Raw genomic sequence first — 22,621 nt, 5'->3', positions numbered from 1 at the left:
GTCTATTAAGAAAACTATTTACATCTAAACAGAATTTAACAAAAGGGTACTCCTTCCTGGTCTACTTCAGTTTTAACAGTTTGGCAGACTTCTTTGGAGGTCCAGTGGTTAAGACTCCATACTTCCACTGAGGGAGTACGGGTTCGATACCTGGTAGGGGAACTAAGATGTCACATGTTATAAGTGGCCGGCAAAAAAAAGGGTTCTGTGTTAGGGTTTCAGGCACAAACAGTTGAAAATAAACTTCCTTTGTTAATAGACAATTTTTATATGTCCCAATTCAATGTTCCAAAGTTGTCTGATTAATACCACATAATTGTAATAAAACTTCATCATACCCTTGTTTGTTACCACATTACAATCTCCTCTCCCATCCTGGACTTCTTAACAAAAAATGTTGCCAATGTTGTCCTAGGATTTTAAAAAATTACTTCAACAAAAACTAGGTGTTAGGTATCCCCTAGCAGTCCAGTGGTCAGGTTAGGACACCATGCTTTCACTGCTGAGGGCTCAGGTTCAGTCCCTGGCTGGAGAACTAAGATCCTATAAGCTGTGCAGCACGGCAAGAAAAAAAAAAAACACAAAAAGCAACCTGCATTAAACTAACTTATGGTGCTTACTAAAAATGCATATACTGGGTGCTATCCTGAAGAATTCTGATTTATTGTATCTGGTTGATTTTTATTCATACTTACATTTGAGAACTACTGGATTAGACCTTACTCTCCTCAAAGATTGTATCAATTCTCTAAGGACTCCATCTTCTCTACATGTATAGAATGTTAGATTCAAGAATTTACAGAATTGATATTGCATATTCACTTTAATTTTTAATCTTATTTTAGACTTATACTCTTCAATTCAACAATTTGGTGATGATAAAATGCTGACACCTATTTGAAATTTAACTAATACATTAGTATTTTTTCAAATTAAGAATAACTGTTCTTACCATGCCATGATCAAATGTGAATACACCAACGTCACGTCCATGATGAATATGATTCCGTCTAATAATTGGGTTTCCATGATTTTTAACCCAAATCCCAGCTAAAGCATTATTGGAAATTTCATTATCCTCATATATTCCCTACAACAATTAACCAGAAATAAACATTAGCACAGTTTAAAAAAAAAAAACAGAAAAGGAAAAACCCCACAAAATTAAAAAATACCTGTGCATGATCTGTTATATAAAGTCCAACATTTTCACAGTCACTGATGTTACAGTGCTTGATAGTGGGACATGCTCCTTGACCACTAACACATACTGCAGAGCCAACTGTAAGAAAAACAATTTATTTAAAATTCTGTCGGGCAACACAATGACTAACTTATAATAAAACATAATGGGAACACTAACCTGTGCATGTACTTCGGATGATACAGTGATCAATAATAGGGCTACAATTTACTGTAATCTCTAAGCAGTGGTGTGCATTGTGGTGTTGAGCAGATTTGTCATCAGGGTTAAACTGGAAAGTAGAAATTTTGTTTGAAATAAATAGCCACAGCCTTAAATATTTCCACATATGTACTTAAAAATTTATAATTTCTTACCCTTATTGTCATGTATCCAACATAAGCATCTTCAGAACCTTCCATAAAAACAAAGGTTGAATCTCTAGTGTTTTCAATTATAACTTTGTCTGCTACTTTTCCAGGTGCTATGAAGAAAATATTTTAAAGCATATTACTTTCATGAGACAGATAAAAAAATTACTTTCTTAGTCAGTAAAAATACTCTGCCATAAAACTAATAATTCAATAGAACCCTTTCTACAGTTTTAAATTGGGTAGTTCTTTTGGAGAAGGAACTTTAAAGGAACTCAGAATTGAGTAGACAGGACTAATACTCATTTTATCAGATAACTTGTCATACTTAACGTGGACATTATTTGAGCATCACTGTAACTCAAATTCATGTATAATAATACTTTCAATAGACTCAGCTACAAATAGTATTCAATACCAAATGCAATGGTATATTAAAATGTGGGTTTCTTGTGGAAACCAAATCACTACCAGTAGCACCAGAAAACAACATTCAGAGAGAAGAAAGAAGGGGATGGTGAGCAGGGAGAGAAAGAAAGAATCCTCTTTACTTAAGCTTATTTTCAGTACTGGTCTTGACTTGGAAAATAATGAAAATCAGTAGGCAAAATTTCTCTATACTTTCACTTTTCTTTGACGTGGAAATAGGGGAGGGAAGAAGGGCAGTAAATGCAAATCTCATTAAAAAAGCGAGTAGTAACAACTACTTGCTATATTAAAATGGTCTTATACTACTGTATCCTTAAAAAAAATCAAAGAGCCCATAAATTTTCAAATAACTGATCAGTGCTCAACAAACATTACATTTATTTTTAGAAATGTGACCATAAAAACAACTTTGAAACAGCATGGAAAGTATTTTAAAAGCACATTTGTTTCATTAAAAACACAGCAATAAAAACATTAGCCTCTGTATTTTCAAGTAAAAGATAAAACAAATATTTTTCTCTCCTTATTAACTAAAGCAGTTGGACAAACTATTGGCATCAAGAATTATACACATTCCCCCAAGAGAAACAGATACATTTATAATTTCTGAACTCTAAAGTTTTCATTTCCATCATATAAAATATACATGACATTTCTAATTTTTTCCTACAATTAAGGTATTATCAAGGTTCATCTGGATTTTAAGTAACCAGCATTTTTAAAAAACCATCACATATATAAAGTATTAAAATTCTAATGACAACACATTTCAAAATACCTGCACCAATCATGGTGATTGGAGATTCAATATATATCCATTCATCAGTATATATTCCAGAATGAACAAAGATAAGTCCATCAAAATGAGCTTCTTGTACCCCACCAAGGGCATCTTCAATTGTATCGTAGTACTAAAACAAACAAACAACCCCCCCCCGCAAAAACATGTCAGTATAGAACTGTAAGATCATCATTTTAAATCTTAGAAAAAGACAAATCAAACATACCAACATGTTTTCTCTTCCTTTGTATCTTGCAGGGTTACTGTAGAAATGTTCAGCAAATCCTGGCTTTACATGTGCACCTTTATACTAAAACATCAAAAACAAAACACTGACTACTAGTATAAACACTATAGTCTAAATTAGTTTAGTACTACATGAATTTTTAAAATTAATTTTCAAAAATAATTATTAGTTAGTTCAACTGATTTTCTGATGCATTTTACAATGTAAAATCTGGAACAGTTTATGACTCAGTAATATCAAGTAAGGACACCATTTTTCATCCTCAGCACTACTGATAGTTTGTAACAGATTCTTTGTTGTAGGGGCTTATTCTGTGCATTGTAGGATGTTTAGTAGCATCTGCTTCCCTTGTGGCTCAGCTAGTAAAGAATCTGCCTGCAATGCGGGAGACCTGGGTTCGATCCCTGGGTTGGGAAGATCCCCTGGAGAAGGGACAAACTACCCACTCCAGTATTCTGGCCTGGAGAATTCCTTGGACTACACAGACCATGGGGTCACAAAGAGCCAGACACGATTGTTTGGCTTTCACTTTCACTTTTCACTGCACTCTAACTATCAGGTATCAGAGGCAGTCTCTTCTCCAGTTGTGAAAACCAAAAATGTCTCCAGATACCACCAAATATCCCCTGTGGAACAAAATCACCCCTAGCTGGGTAGTTAACTATTTATAAAGGACCATATGAAAATAAAGCTAAATGTGACCACTGGACTACCAAGGGAATTCTGTGAAATTCTAAATAACTACTCAATAGTAATAATTGAAATATAAGTTGAAAGAGATCCACAGAAAGTATAACTGCTTTCAGGCTACTGATACTTATGGCTACTGTTTAAATTATTAATAAATATGCCAGTAGTGAAAAGAACTGCTGATTCCTTTGCTGGCTGATAAATGTGTACTGACTTGAGAAACCTATTCTTTTTTTTTGGCCATGCTGCGTGGCTTCTGGGACCTTAGTTTCCTGACCAGGAATTGAACCCCAGCCCTCAGTAGTGAAAGTGTGAAGTCCTAACCGCTGGACCACCAGGAAATTCCCGTGAAATCTATACTTGAATTTAAATTTTGAAAAAAGGAACTTTTATAAAAATATATTTATAAATATATAAATATAATAAAACATTATATATTTAAAAACTTTTATTTAAAATATATATAATATAAAATCAGTATTTTCCATTTATACTTCATACCAACTGCTGGAAACTCTCTTTCCATGGATTTGGGTGTTCATATTCTTCTGGATTAATCTGGTAGAATTTGCCAGGTTCAGGGTGCATCATAGGGCGGGTATACTCGAATACTTCCATGTATAATCGTTTCCTGGAGGGGGAAAGGGGTTTAAGATTTCTTCATAAAATATTCTTTAAACAACTATAAAAATTATTTGAGGCCTCAAAAACTCATAAGAATATGAAAGAGCAGCATTGTAAATGTAAAAATAAAATTTTTGGCTAAAATAATATAACTGCATATAAAAAGTAAAGTAGTCTACCTAAAAGAATGCATCAATTCTTTAAAGTCTGATTGTTTAGTTAAAGGAAAATAAAAGCCACCCTTACTATAAAAGCCACATACAGTTATAATTTAAAAGGATTATTTTAAACAATGATGTTTCATGTATGTCTGATCTCAAATCATCAAATCTTAGGAGTGGAGTGATAGTTAACTACTATATAATTTCTTGTACAAAACAAATGTTTCTTCTTCTGCTCTTTTAACATTCCCTTTTTGCTTTCCAATACAAATATAATTTTCTTTCTTAAAGTGTACCTTATTTTTAGCATCATAGAAGTAATACATATAGCTGCTGTAAAATACAGAAAAGTATGAAAGAGATAACCTACTTTTAATATGTTAACTATTAACAATTTACTGTATTTCTTTTCAGTCTTTTTAGCTACAGAGAGTTTCATTTATTACAATTGTGATAATATAACATATTGGTATTCTCCTTTCATTTTTCATAATATAGCATATTCCCATGTTATTAAAAACTGTAAAGTTCACTGTTAAAGACTATATCACAACCCTTTAAGTAGACATAACACTGTTTACTTTTAGTCCAATCCCTTGTTGCTAGACTTTGATTATTTCTAGCTTTCTCCCACTATTAACTATGCTATTATGAAAAATTTGTACATAACGTAAACAAATGTTCAGAAGTGGAATTCCTGGGTCAAAGGGCACACATATTTCATGGTTCAAAAATACAACTGTCCAAACTCTTTTCTAAAAGCGATATACAAAATCTACATTCTTACTGAACTATTAGCTGTTTTAAATTAGACTTAGTTCGGTTTCTAAAAACCAATGGAATGAAAAGCATTCTCCAAAATCACTCAGTAGCTTTTAACTGACAAATAGCAGAAAAAGTACTTCCTTTATTGTTTTAAATAAGTACTCAGATGGTGGCTCAGATGATAAAGCGTCTGCCTACAATGTGAACCTGGGAACCCAGAGACCCAGGTTCAATCCCCGGGTCAGGAAGATCTCCTGGAGAACGAAGTAGCAACTCACTCCAGTATTCTTGCCTGGAAAAATCCATGGACTGAGGAGCCTGACAGGCTACAGCCCATGGGGTCACAAAGAGTTAGACATGACTGAGTGACTTCACTTTCTTTCTTATAGTTTTAAAAACTGCCTGGACTGATAACCAACATTTGTGATAAACAGGTAACTGGGAAAGGAAAGATATATCCATTTGAATGCAGAGTTCCAAAAAACAGCAAGGAGAGATAAGAAAGCCTTCCTCAGTGATCAGTGCAAAGAAATACAGGAAAACAACAGAATGGGAAAGACTAGAGATCTGTTCAAGAAAATTAAGGATACCAAAGGAACATTTCATGCGAAGATGGACACAATAAAGGACAGAAATGGTATGGACCCAACAGAAGCAGAAGATATTATTAACAGAAGAACTATACAAAAAAGATCTTCATGACCCTGATAACCATGATGTTGTGATCACTCATCTACAGCCAGACATCCTGGAACGCCAAGTCAAGTGGGCCTTAGGAAGCATCACTATGAACAAAGCTAGTGGAGGTGATAGAATTCCAGTTGAGCTATTTCAAATCCTAAAAGATGACGCTATGAAACTGCCACACTCAATATGCCAGCAAATCTGGAAAACTCAGCAGTGGCCACAGGACTGGAAAAGGTCAGTTTTCATGCCAATCCCAAAGAAAGGCTATGCCAAACAATGTTCAAACTACCGCACAATTGCACTCATCTCACATGCTAGCAAAGTAATGCTCAAAATTCTCCAAGCCAGGCTTCAACAATACAAGAACCATGAACTTCCAGTGATGTTCAAGCTGGATTTAGAAAAGGCAGAGGAACAAAGGCAGAGAGAGATGGGAATACTAGAGTATTTGACCTGCCTCCTGAGAAATCTGTATGCAGATCAAGAAGCATCAGTTAGAACCGGACATCAAACAACAGACTGGTTCCAAATCGGGAAAGGAGTATGTCAAGGCAGTATATTGCCACCCCGCTTATTTAACTTATATACAGAGTACATCATGCAAAATGCTGGGCTGGATAAAGCACAAGCTGGCATCAAGATTGATGGGAGAAATATCAATAACCTCAGATATGCAGCTGATACCACTTTAATGGCAGAAAGCAAAGAGGACTCTTGATGAGGGTGAAAGAGAGTGAAAAAGCTGGCTCAAAACTCAACAGTGAAAAAGTTAAGATCATGGCACCCAGTCCTATCACTTCATGGCAAATTGATGGGGAAACAATGGAAACAGTGAGAGACTTTATTCTGGGGGGCTCCAGACTGCAGCCATGAAATTAAAAGACACTTACTCCTTGGAAGGAAAGTTATGACCAACCTAGACAGCATATTAAAAAGCAGAGATATTACTTTGCCAACAAAAGTCTGTCTAGTCAAGGCTCTGGTTTTTCCAGTAGTCATGTATGGATATGAGAGTTGGACTATAAAGAAAGCTGAGCACTGAAGAATTGATGCTTTTGAACTGTGGTGTTGGAGAAGACTCTTGAGAGTCCCTTGGACTGCAAGGAGATCCAACCAGACCATCCTAAAGGAGATCAGTCCTGGGTGTTCAATGGAAGGACCAACATACTTTGGCCACCTGAAGGGAAGAGCTGACTCATTTGAAAAGACCCCGATGCTGGGAAAGATTGAGGGCAGGAGGAGAAGGGGACGACAGAGGATGAGATGGCTGGGTGGCATCACTGACTCAATGGACAGGAGTTTGGGTAGGCTCAGGGAGTTGGTGTTGGACAGGGAGGCCTGGTGTGCTGCACTTCATGAAGTCGCAAAGAGTCGGACACAACTGAGCAGCTAAACTGAACTGAAAACCACTGCCGATGGTGACTGCAGCCATGAAATTAAAAAAGCAGAGACGTTATTTTACCAACAAAGGTCCATTTAGTCAAAGCTATGGTTTTTCCAGTAGTCATGTATGGATGTGAGAGTTGGGCTATAAGGAAAGCCAAGTGTCGAGAATTGATGCTTTTGAACTGTGGTGTTGGAGAAGCCTCTTGGGAGTCCCTTGAACTGCAAGGAGATCCAACCAGTCCATCCTAAAGGAAATCAGTCCTGAATATTCATTGCAAGGACTGATGCTGAAGCTGAAACTCCAATACTTTGGCTACCTGATGGGAAGAACAGATTTACTGGAAAAGACCCTGATGCTGGGAAAGACTGAAGGCGAGAGAAGAAGGGGATGACAGAGGATGAGATGGTTGGATGGTATCACCAACTCAATGGACATGAATTTGAGTAGGCTCCAGGAGTTGGTGATGGACAGGGAAGCCTGAAGTGCTGCAGTCCATAGGGTCACAGGGTTGGACTCGACTGAGCGACTGAACTGGAATTTATAAATATTCTAATTTTCTTCTATTTAACTGTAACCATCAACTCACACTCCAGCCTTCCTACCATCCTTTAGCATTTGGGGCAGTAAGTAATATATCTCAAGATACTAAGAAATAAATTTTCACTTACCATAAAATTGGATCATTAGCAAGTTCACTGAAGCGTTTACACACACAAGCTGCTCTACAAAGATCCTGTTCCAGCAAATACGAGAAGATTTTTAGAACCACTTCATCTGGCAGTTTCTCCTGAAGATACTGTTCAGCAGGTGCTGCTATAAAAAGATTAACAAACAGAACATAATCTGTCATGCTACCAAAGGCTTTCTCATTATTTAAAGAGCACAATTTTCATTTTGTTAAATGAAGAGCTTTTATTTTTTTGATGACTATTATTTTATAAGCATGTGCTTTCAGAGATGACACATATTTCTTTTCTTTTCTCTTAACAGTATTCTTTTTTTTAGCTAGTATGTACCATTTCAGTAATTGGTTACAATAAATATACAAAAAATATTTTTATACAACAATTACAGTCAAAGATGGAGAAGGTCAGGGTTCTCAGGTTTATTCTGTAACTATTGCTTTCTCAATCTCAAATGTGTAAATAAACACTTAATTTTAACTTTCTGTTATCAAACAAAATTTAAAAGAACTATTTGACCCTATTCCTTAACTTTCTCAAAGGAAATACCTGATAGATCTTGTGATTTTCCAGAAACTCTTGCACGTTTTGCACGATGACCAAAAAAGTTTTCTGTAGTTGAAGTTGAAGCACCCTTCAAAAACAAAATGAAAACTAGTTAAGCATATATTTTTACCCATAATCATTACTTCTAAAAAATGATGACAGTCCTGTTTGTTTCCTAACAATTCTTTCATTATACACACAAAAACAGACATTTAACCTACCTCCATACTGCTCTTTGTAGGACACGCTGTTCTTTTTGGCAAAAGAGTTTTCCTACGAAGTTGGTATGGACTATTTTGTGCACCAGGACCGGATTCTTCTGCAACCATATCTGCAGGTACATCATCATCTGTTATAAACAAAAATAATATGAAAATGACACCCATTTAAAAAAAAAGCCCTATGGATTCAGTAAACTTACAAAAGACTTTGTAATATATATTTTTTGGGGGGGGGGTACAGTTTTTATACAAAATTCCAGTCATCTGGATAACCATTTGAGAAGTGTTGGATTTCTATTTCATTTCTTAGCTCAAAATAAATTTCACAATGCTTACCTACAATAAAATAAATAAATAAAATCATGAAAAGAAAACAAAACTATTTTTTATAATGTGAAAGTGGGAAAATTCTTTAAAGGTATGACACAGAAACTGGAAGGCATTTTAAAAAAACGTGAGGAGGATGTTCACTTGCTGAGTGAGTACAAGTGAGTACTGCATGGTTAGAGTACACGTAGGGTGAGAAGTGTGTCAATGGAGACAGACAGTTCAGTAAAGGTTATAAACACCAAGTAGGATAGCGTAGATTCAGTATAGATACCAAGTGGGATAAAAAGGGCATCCATGCAGAGAGTGGTCTGGCACATAGTGCTGGAGCTCAAGAGGGGTAAGAAGGAGGAGGTTTGTGTGTGGGAAGGGTGACAGGAAAGGCGATCACACAGGAGAGGGAGAGGTGGAGCTGAAGCTTGGTAACATCAAGGGACTGACCAAATAATTAAGTAGATGGAAGCCAGGCTTCTGAGAAGAGTTAAAATATAAATAGAAAGAGTACATCTTACACTATTGGACTGGAATTTTCAATGTGAATTCATAGTTTTTTAAAAGATAGATATAGAAATAGGTAAGCACGTATAAACATATGTATAAATGTTTGGAAACATGTGGATTATACACGTGTGTAACAAAGCCTGGAAGCAGTGCCACTCCAATAGCAATGAAGACGACCAGTATTTGGATATTTACTTCTGAATACTTTCTTACTTCTTTATAAAAGGGATAAGGGCTCCTTGGAGAAATGGCTGATTCTACATTGAGGGAAATACAAGGTGAGCCTGAAGCATCTTGTGGCAGAAACAAGAAACTGCTGAATGATGAGGACATGTCAAAAGAACACTGAATGGACTTCCCTGGTGGTCCAGTGCTTGTGAATCCACTTTTCAATGCAAGGGACACAGATTCCCCTGGTCAGAGAACTAAGATCCCACATGCCTTGGGGGATAACTAAGCCCATGTACTGAAACTAGAGAGGCCTGCATGACGCAACTAGAAAAAGCCCACATGACAGCCAAAGGAATAAAAAAAAAGAATACTGAGATCAGCCCGAATGATCACCCACTAGCTAGTAAAATTATGCTGAAGTATCAAAACTCACGACAGTAAACGGGTTATAACCTACTGAATGGACAACCTATAAATTCATTCTACTATAAATAAAGGAATAAACGGAGTTTGATAGGAATGAGATGTTTAAAGTATCCCTCCCCCCGCACACAAATACTGATTAAGTAGAAAGGGAAAAATTATAACTCTATAGTAGAAATGCCAATCAAACACTGTCTTAATCAAGTGACCAAAGTAAACACCATTCATAAGACATACTGAAACTGTGTGTCACCTGGGAGTATGAAAGAACACAGAATCACTTCTATGATATTCCTGACAAAGATACGTAACCTAAATCTATTGGGAATATCAGAATTATGAGGAATCATTGGGAGAAATCCAAATTTATTCTAATTTGTTTTGAATAATCTTCAAATTATCAAAGTTGAAAGTCAAGGAAAACCCTAAGGAACTGTTCCAGATGGAAGGACATTGAAAAGATATGTAAACTCATTGTAACCTGTGGTTCTGAACTAGATCCTTTTGTTTAAAGGTCTGTTTTTAGGACAAGAGTGAAATACTTCATTCAATTAGTGAAACCTGAATGGAGATCTAAAGACAATAAGGCATCAGTACTAACTTTCTGATTTTAATAGGTACAGCATGATTATCTAGGTGAATATCCTTGTGTTAGGAAATACACACTAAAGTATTAGGAGGTGACAGAACAAAGCTGGAAACTTATTCTTGAAGGGTTCAGGGTGGGGGGAGGGCAACTTCTTTGTACTGTTCTAAACTCTTTCCTAAGTTTAGATTGTTTAAAAAATGAACTAATACATTTGAGTAATATGTTTACATTTAAAAATTCTGCTTAGGAAATAAAAACCATAGAGACAGTTAAAAGAAACAACACAATTAGGAAAAATAACCCACTCCAGTATTCTTGCCTGAAGAATTCCAGGGACAGGGAAGCCTAATGGGCTACAGTTCATGGGATAGCAAAGAGTTGGACATGACTGAGACACTTAACACACACATTTGTTAATATGTGTCACAAAAGGGTAATTTTTAAATTATATCTGAGTACTACAAATCAACATGGAAAAGACTAACAATTCAACAGAAAGTTGGACCAAGGATACAGACAATTCAGAATTTAGGAAATACAAATGAAACACTAATAGAAACTACAATGAGATTTTTTAATGTAGCAGGTTATCAAAGATCAGAAAGTTTGATTGTATACTAGTACTATATATCAAAGGATAACATGAGACAAAAAAATTCTTAATTTGAGGAGAGCAATTTGGCAGTAGCTATTATTACTTAACAATTCCATTCTGGGAATTGATTCTGCACACATGGGCAAAGCAGTTAAGAACCAAGATATTCATTGCAGTACTTTTTATAATACTGCTGGGTAACAATCAAAATGTTCATCAAGAGTAAAACTCCAAATATACAGAACAATGTGTTTAGTATATGTGTGTGTTTTAAGGTAATACATATACATATGATTGGGGCTTCCCAGGTGATGCAGTGGTCAAGAATCTGCCTGCCAACGCCATGGTTCAATCCCTGGGTTGGGAGGATCTCCTGGAGGAGGAAATAGCAACTCGCTCCAGTATTCTTGTCTGGAAAATTCTACAGACGGAGGAGCCCGATGGGCTACAGTCCATAGGGTCAGAAAGAGTTGGACATGACTGAGCAACAGAGCATGCACACATACATATGCTTATATATACATATATTTACTACAATATAAACTCCCTGATGGAAGAGAATCAACTTGAAGATGCTCCCACTGGTCGAAGATGGGACAATTTGAGCATCAGTAAGAATAACTGAAATGAACTGAAAGAAATATATTTAAATCTTGTGAATTTATGACACAAAAAAGGGCAAAACCACAATCTTGTATCAGCCTCCAAATAAAATAAAAAAATAAACTAAAAAAAGTGGGGAGTGGGGTTGCTTTGAAAGATGCCAGTGAAAAGCAACTCCTCATTTTAAAAACTGGTATACAACTGGAAATAACACTAGCTCTTTCTCTCTTATATAAACTGAATCACCAGGTAACCAGCTGTTAGGTGAAGGGAAGCTTCTTTACAGGAAACGTTCCAGCAATAAATGAAGAAATAATCAAATCAGAAAAATAAAATCTGTTATCTCTAAAGAGTTAATAGAATTAACCATTGAGTATCAATAGTTCTAATCTCACAAAAAGAAATACTACATTTATATATCTCCTGATGAAAGAACACACCACCATCTACAAAATCTGCCAAAACCATCAAATCTCAACTTGAACAAACCTCTCAGAAACTCTACAAGATCAAACTATACCAGTTTTTTCAACAAATAAACTCCATGGGGGGAAAAATAAGCAAAACTAAAGCATACTGTTTAAGAACGTATATTCCAGTACTAAAATTATAAGGAAAAGAAGCTAGAAAATGATTATTACAAAAATGCTTTCTATGGAAGTAAAGAGGTTATGGTCAGAATGGGGCACATAAAAGGCTTCTGCAGTGGCTGGTAAAGGTCTACTTCCTGATCTATTGGTATTACAATACCAACCTTAACAATAATTCAATAAACTATGTAGTTGTTTAATGTGAACTTCTCTATCTGGCTGTATTTTACTCAAAAAGATATTTTTAAAAGGTGGGAAGGCTGTGCAGTGTATTTAAAAAGAGAGGTTTTTCTTCCCACCTGCAGATCTTGGGCAGATATTAAACTTTTAAAATTAATTTATTTCTTGGCTCCACCCACACAGCATGTGGGATCTGACTAGGGATCAAACCCACAGCCCCTGCTGGGGAAGCCCAAGACCTATAAACATTTTTAAATCTAAATATTCTCACTACTAAGGATGGTAACAGTATCTTATAATTCATAGGGCTGTGGAAAAGTATTTAAATAACATATGCAAAACATTCAGTAATATGCCTAGCTTACATTAAGTGTTCAATAAATGTTTTAGCAATTATTTTATTTAAATATTATTCTATTAAAAACACCTTCAAATAAAATTTGGAAAACCTAATAAGGTTTCCATGTACTTACACTGTAGTCAGAAAATACAGCCAGTGTGAACATGCCTGGGTATTTGTGAAGTCATTCCATTGTAGTTAATGTAGTTAATTTCTATGTTTCAAGTGTGGTTGAAAGGAACATCTACATTCTATCTAAAGGTTAAACACACCTAAAACACCAAGCTTGTTGACTGCAGTGGCCATATATTCTCTGCCTTCACTTTTCTGGGGAGGAGGTGGTGTAGCAGTGGTGTGATCTATCCGCCTGCTTCTGAGGAAATGTGCTAAAATTCCCCACTATCTACAAGTAGTCCATTTTTAGTATGTAAAATTTTGCTTTATATACTTTGAGATAGTATTATTTAGACATAAAGCTTCAAGATTATTATTTCTTCCTGGTGAATTATTCCTTTCCACCATTATGCAACGGCTCTCGTTATCCTTAATAGCACTTTTGCCTTTAAAATCTGTTTTTGCCTGATAGTACTTTCCTAGGAACTTTCTGTTTTATTCTATATCAGTCTAGCATTTTGCCAATCCTGAATTTCAGCTTTTTACTTTTGCACCATTACATTTAGATTTAGTTCTTAACCATTTATTGCTATATACTTCTTTTCCTTTTCAGCCAAGCAAGAATATGTTTAATATTCTATATAACCCAACTAAAGCCAAATTCCAAGATTATATTTTTAATTTCTCAACATTAATTTTAATTTTCTTTTTCAAGACTTACTGCTTGTTTTTCATATTGGCTGTTACTTCATACTTTACTTCCTTGTTTTAATCCTTTTAATTATTTCATACATATTTATTTCTTGTTTAGATTGTTCCATCACTGAGCACTTAAATGCTGCCCCCCCCCCCCAAAGACCCCCAGCAACACTGCAGTTAGGGAAATCCTTTCCAATTCCAGGGGCTTCCCAGGTGGCTCAGTGGTAAAGAATCCACCTGCCAATGCAGGAGACAATGGTTTCTATCCGTGGGTCAGAAGATTCCTTGGGAGTAAGAAACGGCAACCCACTTCAGTATTCTTGCCTGGCTATCTCCATGAGGTTGTAGGAGTCAGACACAACTGAACACACACACATAATTCAGGTTCAAGACTGCATGCCTGTATATCAGACCTAATTCTATTTTAAATAGGCCCAAACTCCATTCTCCATATGTGCACTAAAATTTCACCCCAGACCTACGTGTGTGTTCAGCTGCTTAGTCATGTCCGACTCCGTGGACTGTAGCCTGCCAGGCCCCTCTGTTCATGGCAAGAACAATGGAGTGGATTGTCATTTCCTCCTTCAGGGGATCTTCCCACCCCAGGAATCAAACCTATGTCTCTTGCAGCTCCTGCACTTGCAGGTGGAGCCACTGAGCTGCCTGGGAAGCCCCTCATACCCAGGACCAAACGGGCCCTGTACTATTTTATATAGCAGCACTAGTTCCCACGCAAGGTTTTTTTGTTTGTTTTTCCACTGAAGGTTTTGATTTGATTTCTCTCATACCTGGCACCTGTGAATTTCCTTCTTCCCTTCCTCAGAGTTTAGCTATGCATTTATAGTTGTGTTATTGTTCTGTGTTACATTTCCATTATGTTTGCAGTGTGTATGCACGTGCAGGGGATACTTCTATCATCTTGGTTTATGATGCAGCTAGTAGTCAGTTTCTACAACACTCACAAAGACATGCCCAAACTCTTCATCCTATACTACCATCTCTCTAAATCCCACTCCTGTTTAAAATCTTCTCAGTTCAGTTCAGTCACTCAGTCGTGTCCAACTCTTTGAGACCCCATGGACTGCAGCACACCAGGCTTCCCTGTCTATCACCAACTCCCAGAGCTTACTCAAACTCATGTCCATCAAGTCTATAGATCTTATTATTACAGACACCCACCCAGACACCAGCCTGGAATCATCTTTCCTTCTCACCATTAACACAGCAAATATTAAGGACTGATAAGTAAGGAGAACAGGAAAGATACACTCATTTGAATGCAGAGTTCCAAAAAAAATAGCAAGGAGAGATAAAAAGCCAGTGATCAGTGCAAAGAAATACAGGAAAACAACAGAATGGGAAAGACTAGAGATCTGTTCAAGATACCAAAGGAACATTTCATGCAAAGATGGACACAACAAAGGACAGAAACGGTATGGACCTAACAGAAGCAGAAGATATTATTAAGAAGAGGTGGCAAGAATACACAGAAGAACTATACAAAAAAGATCTTCATGACCCAGATAACCCTGATGGTGTGATCGCTCACCTACAGCCAGACATCCTGGAATGTGAAGTCAAGTGGGCCTTAGGAAGCATCACTACAAACAAAGCTAGTGGAGGTGATGGAATTCCAGTAGAGCTATTTCAAATCCTAAAAGATGATGCTGTGAAAGTGCTGCATTCAATATGCCAGCAAATCTGGAAAACTCAGCAGTGGCCACAGGAATGGAAAAGTCAATTTTCATTCCAATCCCAAAGAAAGGCTATGCCACAGAATGTTCAAACTACCGCACAATTGTACTCATCTCATACGCTAGTAATGTTCAAAATTCTCCAAGTCAGGCTTCAATAGTACATGAACTGTGAACTTCCAGATGTTCAAGCTGGATTTAGAAAAGGCAGAGGACCAAAGGCAGAGATCATATTGCCAACATCTGTTGGATCATCAGAAAAGCAAGAGAGTTCCAGAAAAACACCTACTTCTGCTTTAGTGACTACACCAAAGCCTTTGACTGTGGATCACAACAAGCTGGAAAATTCTTAAAGAGATGGGAATACCAGACCACCTGGCCTGCCTCCTAAGAAATCTGTATGCAGGTCAAGAAGCATCAGTTAGAACTGCACATGGAACAATAGACTGGTTCCAAACAGGAAAAGGAGTACGTCAAGGCTGTATATTGTTGCCCTGCTTATTTAGGCAATGGCACCCCACTCCAGTGCTCTTGCCTGGAAAATCCCATGGATGGAGGACCCTGGTGGGCTGCAGTCCATGGGGTTGCGAAGAGTCAGACATGACTGAGCGACTTCAGTTTCCCTTCTCACTTCCATGCATTGGAGAAGGAAATGGCAACCCATTCCAGTGTTCTTGCCTGGAGAATCCCAGGGACGGCGGAGCCTGGTGGGCTGCTGTCTATGGGGTCGCACAGAGTCGGACACGACTGATGGGACTTAGCAGCAGTAGCAGTAGCAGCTGCTTATTTAACTTATGTGCAGAGTACATCACGAGAAATGCTGGACTGGATGAAGCACAAGCTGGAACTAAGATTGCCGGGAGAAATATCAATAACCTCAGATATGCAGACCACCACATACGACAGACACTTAATGACACCACTCTTATAGCAGAAAGCAAAGAAGAACTAAGGAGCCTCTTGATGAAAGTGAAAGAGGAGAGTGAAAAAGTTGGCTTAAAACTCAACATTCAGAAAATTAACATCATGGCATCCAGGCATCCAGTCCCATCACTTCATGGCAAATAGAGGGGAAACAGTGGGAACAATGACAGACTTTATTTTGGGGGGCTCCAAAATCACTGCAGATGGTGACTGCAGCCATGATATTAAAAGACGCTTGCTCCTTGGAAGGAAAGCTATGATCAACCTAGACAGCGCATTAAAAAGCAGAGACAGAGCCAACAAAGGTCCATCTAGTCAAAACTATGGTTTTCCCAGGAGTCATGTATGGATGTGAAAGTTGGACTATGAAGAAACCTGAGTGCCTAAGAATCGATGGTTTTGAACTGTGGTATTGTAGGACTCTTGAGAGTCCCCTGGACAGCAAGGAGATCCAACTAGTCCATCTGAAAGGAAATCAGTCCTGAATATCCTCTGGAAGGACTGATGGTGAAGCTGAAACTCCCATACTTTGGTTACCTGATGTGAAGAGCTGACTCGCTGGAAAAGACCCTGATGCTGCGAAAGACTGAAGGTGGGAGGAGAAGGGGACGACAGAGGATGAGATGGTTGGACGGCATCACCGACTCGATGGACATGATTTTGAGTAAGCTCCAGGAGTTGGTGATGGACGGGAAAGCCTGGCGTGCTGCAGTCCATGGGGTCTCAAAGAGGCAAACACTACTAAGAGACTGAACTGAAGTAAGGAATGCAGAAGTAATTAACAGGGAAGAGACAGTGCTGGTTAATTTCAGTGCAGTTTGAGGTTCACACCAAATAAACACATAAAGCTACATGATTTGAATCACATAATGCCATAATAACCTCAACTTCCTATTCAAAACACCATCCTGTTCTAAAGCACTCAAAGCTCAGCTCTAAAACAATCGTATTAAACTCTTACTTGTGCTGAGATCAAGAATCTGTGCTATTTTCTATACTGCTCTCAAAGTAAATTACCACTGTTTCTAATATAAATAAGAAACAAAAGGAGAAAACTTAAAAGACACAAAACCCAAAACATACACACATGAAATAATCTTTAGTGATTAGTGTTCTCTTCATCTTTTGAACTCTTATAGTACTGTATATACACCATATACTCTACCATATCACAGCTGCCTTGTTATTTGCTTTCTTGGTATACTTATTTTCTTAACAAAATTTAAGCTCTGAGGACATGGCTATTTTATATATAATATTATATATGTATTATATATAATTATATATATATTATATAATAATACATTTATATACAAATATACATATAAATGTATTATAAATTATTAAATGATCATTTAACAATAACTATACTGTTATAAATTATATTATAAATGTATTTATATTATAAATATATATTAATATTTTAATATTAATTATATTATATTAATATTTTAATATTTTCCTCCACGTTCAGCTTGGTGCCCAATAACTACGCAAGAAATGCTGATTTCCATCCATTGAGAACTCAATTCAATTTATTCAAGACTTTTTCCAAGAACCCACCACCAGTGGTGTACTAAGATGACCTTACATACTACTTGACAGAAAATAAAAACCGAGATAAGAACTGCTTCTCTTCTTCTTACCTCCAACTCTGTGAACTAATTACAAGCATACACATTTATTTTTTGTTCCCTCCTGAAATTACAATAGATTTGGCACATATGAAGCAAATAATAAATTATACAGTGACTAAAGTGATCCATGGTAGCTGCCAAACTGTCCAATTCAAGAACCAAGAAATCATGAAAGACTAGTTATGATATTGTTCTAACAACAAAATCCAAAAACAAGACCTCAAAATAATATTTTGTTAAAAATTTTTTAACTTTACAGCTTTCACTTTTATATCTAATATTGGAATACCATATTCAGATGTCAAATTATAATCTAAGACTAATAAAAAATAATACCAAAATGTTTAATTTCAACCATAACTAACAGAAAATGTAATTTTCAGTTAGAAAAAAATGTTCTTGACCAGAAGATACCCAATAGAAACACAAGCTCTTTTTTCATACTAAAGTTTATATTTTTAATACAGTATGCCTCAAGTTCAGATAAGCCATACTTCAACTGCTCAATAGCTACAACGTGGCTAGTAGTTATCTTAATTGGATAGTATTCACACATACATACCCTTTTATTCTTACCAGTCCTCTTACACACATACACATAATGTAAAAATTATAATTTTTAGATTTTTACTACAAATTATATACAAATATACTAGAGTCCTCACTATTAATAGGATCCATAGGGATAAAGGCTTCTGTAGGGTAAGTATGATTCTTTAAAAAAAACTTTTGAAATCTTTGCTATTAAATAGGATTTAAAAAAATAGCATTGAAAATTTATACTACGATTCACTTCCACAAAAGAAGGAGACTTAAGTCTACATACCTTAAGCAAAAGATCTTAATTTTTACATACCTTTTAACTATCTCAAAGATGTACAGAAAATGACACTATTGACTGGCTCTAGGTTAAAGTCTATACACCTTAGGTTTAAAGACTAATGTAAAGTTAAAAGGTAGTTTATGTGGAATTTAATTTCCAAAAGTTTTTTCCCCCCACAAATATTATCTAAGTTCCATGTTACTTACCCATAGCCACAGATCATATATTGGAAACTTGTGCTAGTAACTGTGTGTTTAGAAACAGCTCCCAGTCTCACAGTATAAAGAACCACACTTGACAACTGTTTCTAACACAGTTGGGAACTACCACAGCTTTTTTCCAACTACTAAAAAAAAAAAAATCCATGAAAAAACTAAAATCAAGACAGAAATTTATCTTAAGTGCATTTTAACTTAAATATTTTACTTGAGAAATTTACTTAACTATTTTAAGGGAGACAGTCCAGAAGCAAAGTTACAAAAAACTGCTTTTTAAAAGTGTGACTTGCAATAATCAGATATGTATCTTATAGTTACAAACTCTAAAAAATCTAAGTATTAAGAATACTGTTCAATGCTTTCATTAATATATTCAGGTATTATTTATGTACATGCATATAATTCTGCTGAATTTTCACAATATGAACTACAGGGATTATGTAAGACTGGTCAAAGAAAATATATTTGACCATATCTTTGATACTATAAAGAACTACTGAAAATCTGAACAAGCCTTCATTTCATCGGGCTTCCCTGGTGGCTCAGATGGTAAAGTGTCTGACTGCAATGCAGGAGACCTGGGTTCAACCCCTGGGTCGGGAATATCCCCTGGAGGAAGAAATGGCAACTCACTCCAGTACTCTTGCCTGGAGAATTCTATGGATAGAGGAGCCTGGTGGGCTACAGTCCATGGGGTCGCAGAGTCGGACACAACTGAGCAACTTCACTTCACTTCTTCATTTCATCAGAAGAAATTTAAACCACTTCATTGTATGCCATCTTACATAAAGTGTGTTCAACAAGTATTTGGAGAATAAATGAATGAATGTGCCATGCACTGTGTGAGGTACTGGTAAAACAGAGCAACCAAACAGAATCTTGTACTTGCCCTCCAACGGCTTGGAAGAGACATAAATGACCAAGCAGGCAATAATAGTGCAGTATGTCACATGCTGTAATAGGAATAAGCAGAAGGTACTATGAAAATATGGAGAAGGAAATGGCACCCTACTCTAGTATTCATGCCTAGAATCCCACAGACAGAATCTGACCCTCGTGGGCTACAGACTGGGGTCACAAGGAGTTGGACAAGACTTAAAGGGTCTGAGCACAAACATACTACGGGAACACACAAGAGCATCTAATTCAATCTTAGATGATGTTAAGAGCATGTTGTTGGGATATTAGTTGAAGGTTCCTTGAAGAAAGTCTAAGGTGAAACGGTAACTACTGGGAGTTAGTTAATCAGAAAGAAGTGTGTGTGAAGACTGAAGGTGCTCACCTCCAGCCATCTCAAGGAACTGCAAGTTGCTCCATATTGCAGTATCACATAGCAGGTGCCAGATTGTGAAGGGTGTCACAAACACTTTATTTAGATTTTATCTGGAAGGCCAAGGATAGCTACTAAAAAGGTTTTAAATAGAACACTGAGATGTTCTGATTTGTGTTTTAGGGAAATTACCTGAATTGTACAGACACTTAGAAATGGATAGCACTAGTGGTAAGTGGCCAGTTAGGAAGCTACAACGGAGTAATACAATGGAGAGATGAACATAGCTTGAACTATGGTAATAAATATGAAAGAACTGAATACATCTGGGATATAGTCACAGAATAAATTCATAAAATTTGGTGACTGAATGGATATAGGTGGGATGGAGAAGAGGTTGGTGCCATGAATCATAATGATTTGGGCAATCCAATGGATGGTGGTGCTATGTACTAATAAGGAAGAAACCTTTGTGGGTGAGACAGGGATCAAGGTGGGCGATGAGTTCAGGTTTGGGTTTTGAAGTACTCGTAAGACAATCAAGTGGAGACTCTCAACAAAGCTAAATATATTGATTTCAGGCTCCAGTGAGTGATTTGGGTTAGAGATAAAGAATCAGGGAATTCTGTCACTCTGAAAACACACTACAGAAGGAGTACAGAGTCAAAAGTGTAGATTAGCTGTCATTATTTATCTATGGTACAATACTAATTTTCATGGCAGATATGTCATCCAACTCTTGAGCATTAACCATGTAGGTGGATAGTTATCTATGTCAAACTAATCATTCAGTTCAGTTCAGTTGCTCAGTCGTGTCCGACTCTTTGCAACCCCATGAACTGCAATACGCCAGGCTTCCCTGGTCCATCACTAACTCCTGGAGTTCACTCAAACTCATGTCCATTGAGTTGGTGATGCCATCCAACCATCTCATCCTCTGTTGTCCCTTTCTCCTCCCACCTTCAATCTTTCCCAGCATCAGGGTCTTTTCAAATGAGTCAGTTCTTTGCATCAGGTGGCCAAAGTATTGGAGTTTCTCAGCTTCACCATCAGTCCTTCCAAAGAATACTCAGGACTGATTTCCTTTAGGATGGACTGGTGGATCTCCCTTTGCTGTCCAGGGGACTCTCCAGAGTCTTCTACAACACCACGGTTCAAAAGCATCAGTTCTTCGGCACTCAGCTGTCTTTATAATCCAGCCCTCAAATCCATACATGACCACTGGAAAAACCAAAGCTTTGAGACGGACCTTTGTTGGCAAAGTAATGTCTCTGTTTTTTAATATGCTATCTAGGTTGGTCGTAACTTTTCTTTCATTACTGTATATATAAGAAAAAAATCTGTGGGTCCCAGAACTGACAAGAATTCGTAACTCTAGCTTGATAAAAAAATAAAAGAAAGTCAACTGACAACTAATTCAATGATTAATGTTCTTTGGGAATAGCTCAGCTTTCTTTTCATTCTTTCCCGTTACAAATCACATTTTGTTCTCCTGAGGCATTTTCTCCCTTTGCTTGCAGGGAAACTAGTAGTATAGAACAGCCTCACCCACAATGGGAACATGTGGAATTCCTTCTTCTATTCTCATATTTTACCTCCAGTTTTGCATTTTTAGTATTTCCTAAAGCGACAAAATTTACGAAACACAATCATTCTTTTCTATTTTATCAAACAAGAAAAACTATTTTTAACATTCATGAATTTTAAGTATTTTTAAAGTTCAAGGAAAACTACATGGTTCAAAAGTAGCATTACATCCAAAGTAGGAGCTGATATGACTAGAGTATCAAGTGCACCATTAATTCAAGATCAGAATGATCATGGTTCCAAATCAGTAAGACAAACCTAATTCTAGGCTAACCTGAGATTCATATAAGTCACTAATTAAAAATTGCTAATTTTCATCTATTTGCCAGTCACGATGAATATAAAAATCTGCCATTAAGGGAACTGATATAGTAGGCAGGCTAGACATGTAAACAAGTAACTGAAGCACTACAGTAAGAGCCATACTAAAAGTATACATGAGGTATTAGGAAAGGATAAATAGGACACACTATACACACCCAGCTTAAAAGGAAACAATTTATCCTGTCCTTAGCTTCACTTTTACGGGAAATGTGACAATTTTAGAAATGCCTTTTATTA

The 22,621-nt window shown here is 36.7% G+C and overlaps 1 protein-coding gene across 1 annotated transcript in view; it reads right to left on the bottom strand.

The window, feature by feature from the left end:
• The window catches only part of FBXO11 (F-box protein 11), a 110,448-nt gene that overhangs the window by 21,819 nt on the left and 66,008 nt on the right, over nt 1-22,621 (bottom strand). Inside the window, exons 2-11 of the mRNA XM_069583378.1 lie at nt 8,776-8,903; nt 8,558-8,642; nt 7,994-8,138; nt 4,203-4,332; nt 2,991-3,074; nt 2,762-2,894; nt 1,561-1,667; nt 1,364-1,475; nt 1,176-1,282; nt 953-1,090 (exon numbers count right to left, since the gene is read on the bottom strand). Of these exons, the coding sequence (XP_069439479.1) occupies nt 953-1,090; nt 1,176-1,282; nt 1,364-1,475; nt 1,561-1,667; nt 2,762-2,894; nt 2,991-3,074; nt 4,203-4,332; nt 7,994-8,138; nt 8,558-8,642; nt 8,776-8,903 (1,169 nt within the window). The remainder of the gene's footprint in view (nt 1-952; nt 1,091-1,175; nt 1,283-1,363; nt 1,476-1,560; nt 1,668-2,761; nt 2,895-2,990; nt 3,075-4,202; nt 4,333-7,993; nt 8,139-8,557; nt 8,643-8,775; nt 8,904-22,621) is intronic.

The sequence above is a fragment of the Ovis canadensis genome, chromosome 3, assembly GCF_042477335.2.
Source record: "Ovis canadensis isolate MfBH-ARS-UI-01 breed Bighorn chromosome 3, ARS-UI_OviCan_v2, whole genome shotgun sequence".
Taxonomy (NCBI): Eukaryota; Metazoa; Chordata; class Mammalia; order Artiodactyla; family Bovidae; genus Ovis; species Ovis canadensis.
The sequence above is the reverse complement of the archived record's forward strand: the minus strand, read 5'-3'. Positions and strand labels throughout refer to the sequence as shown.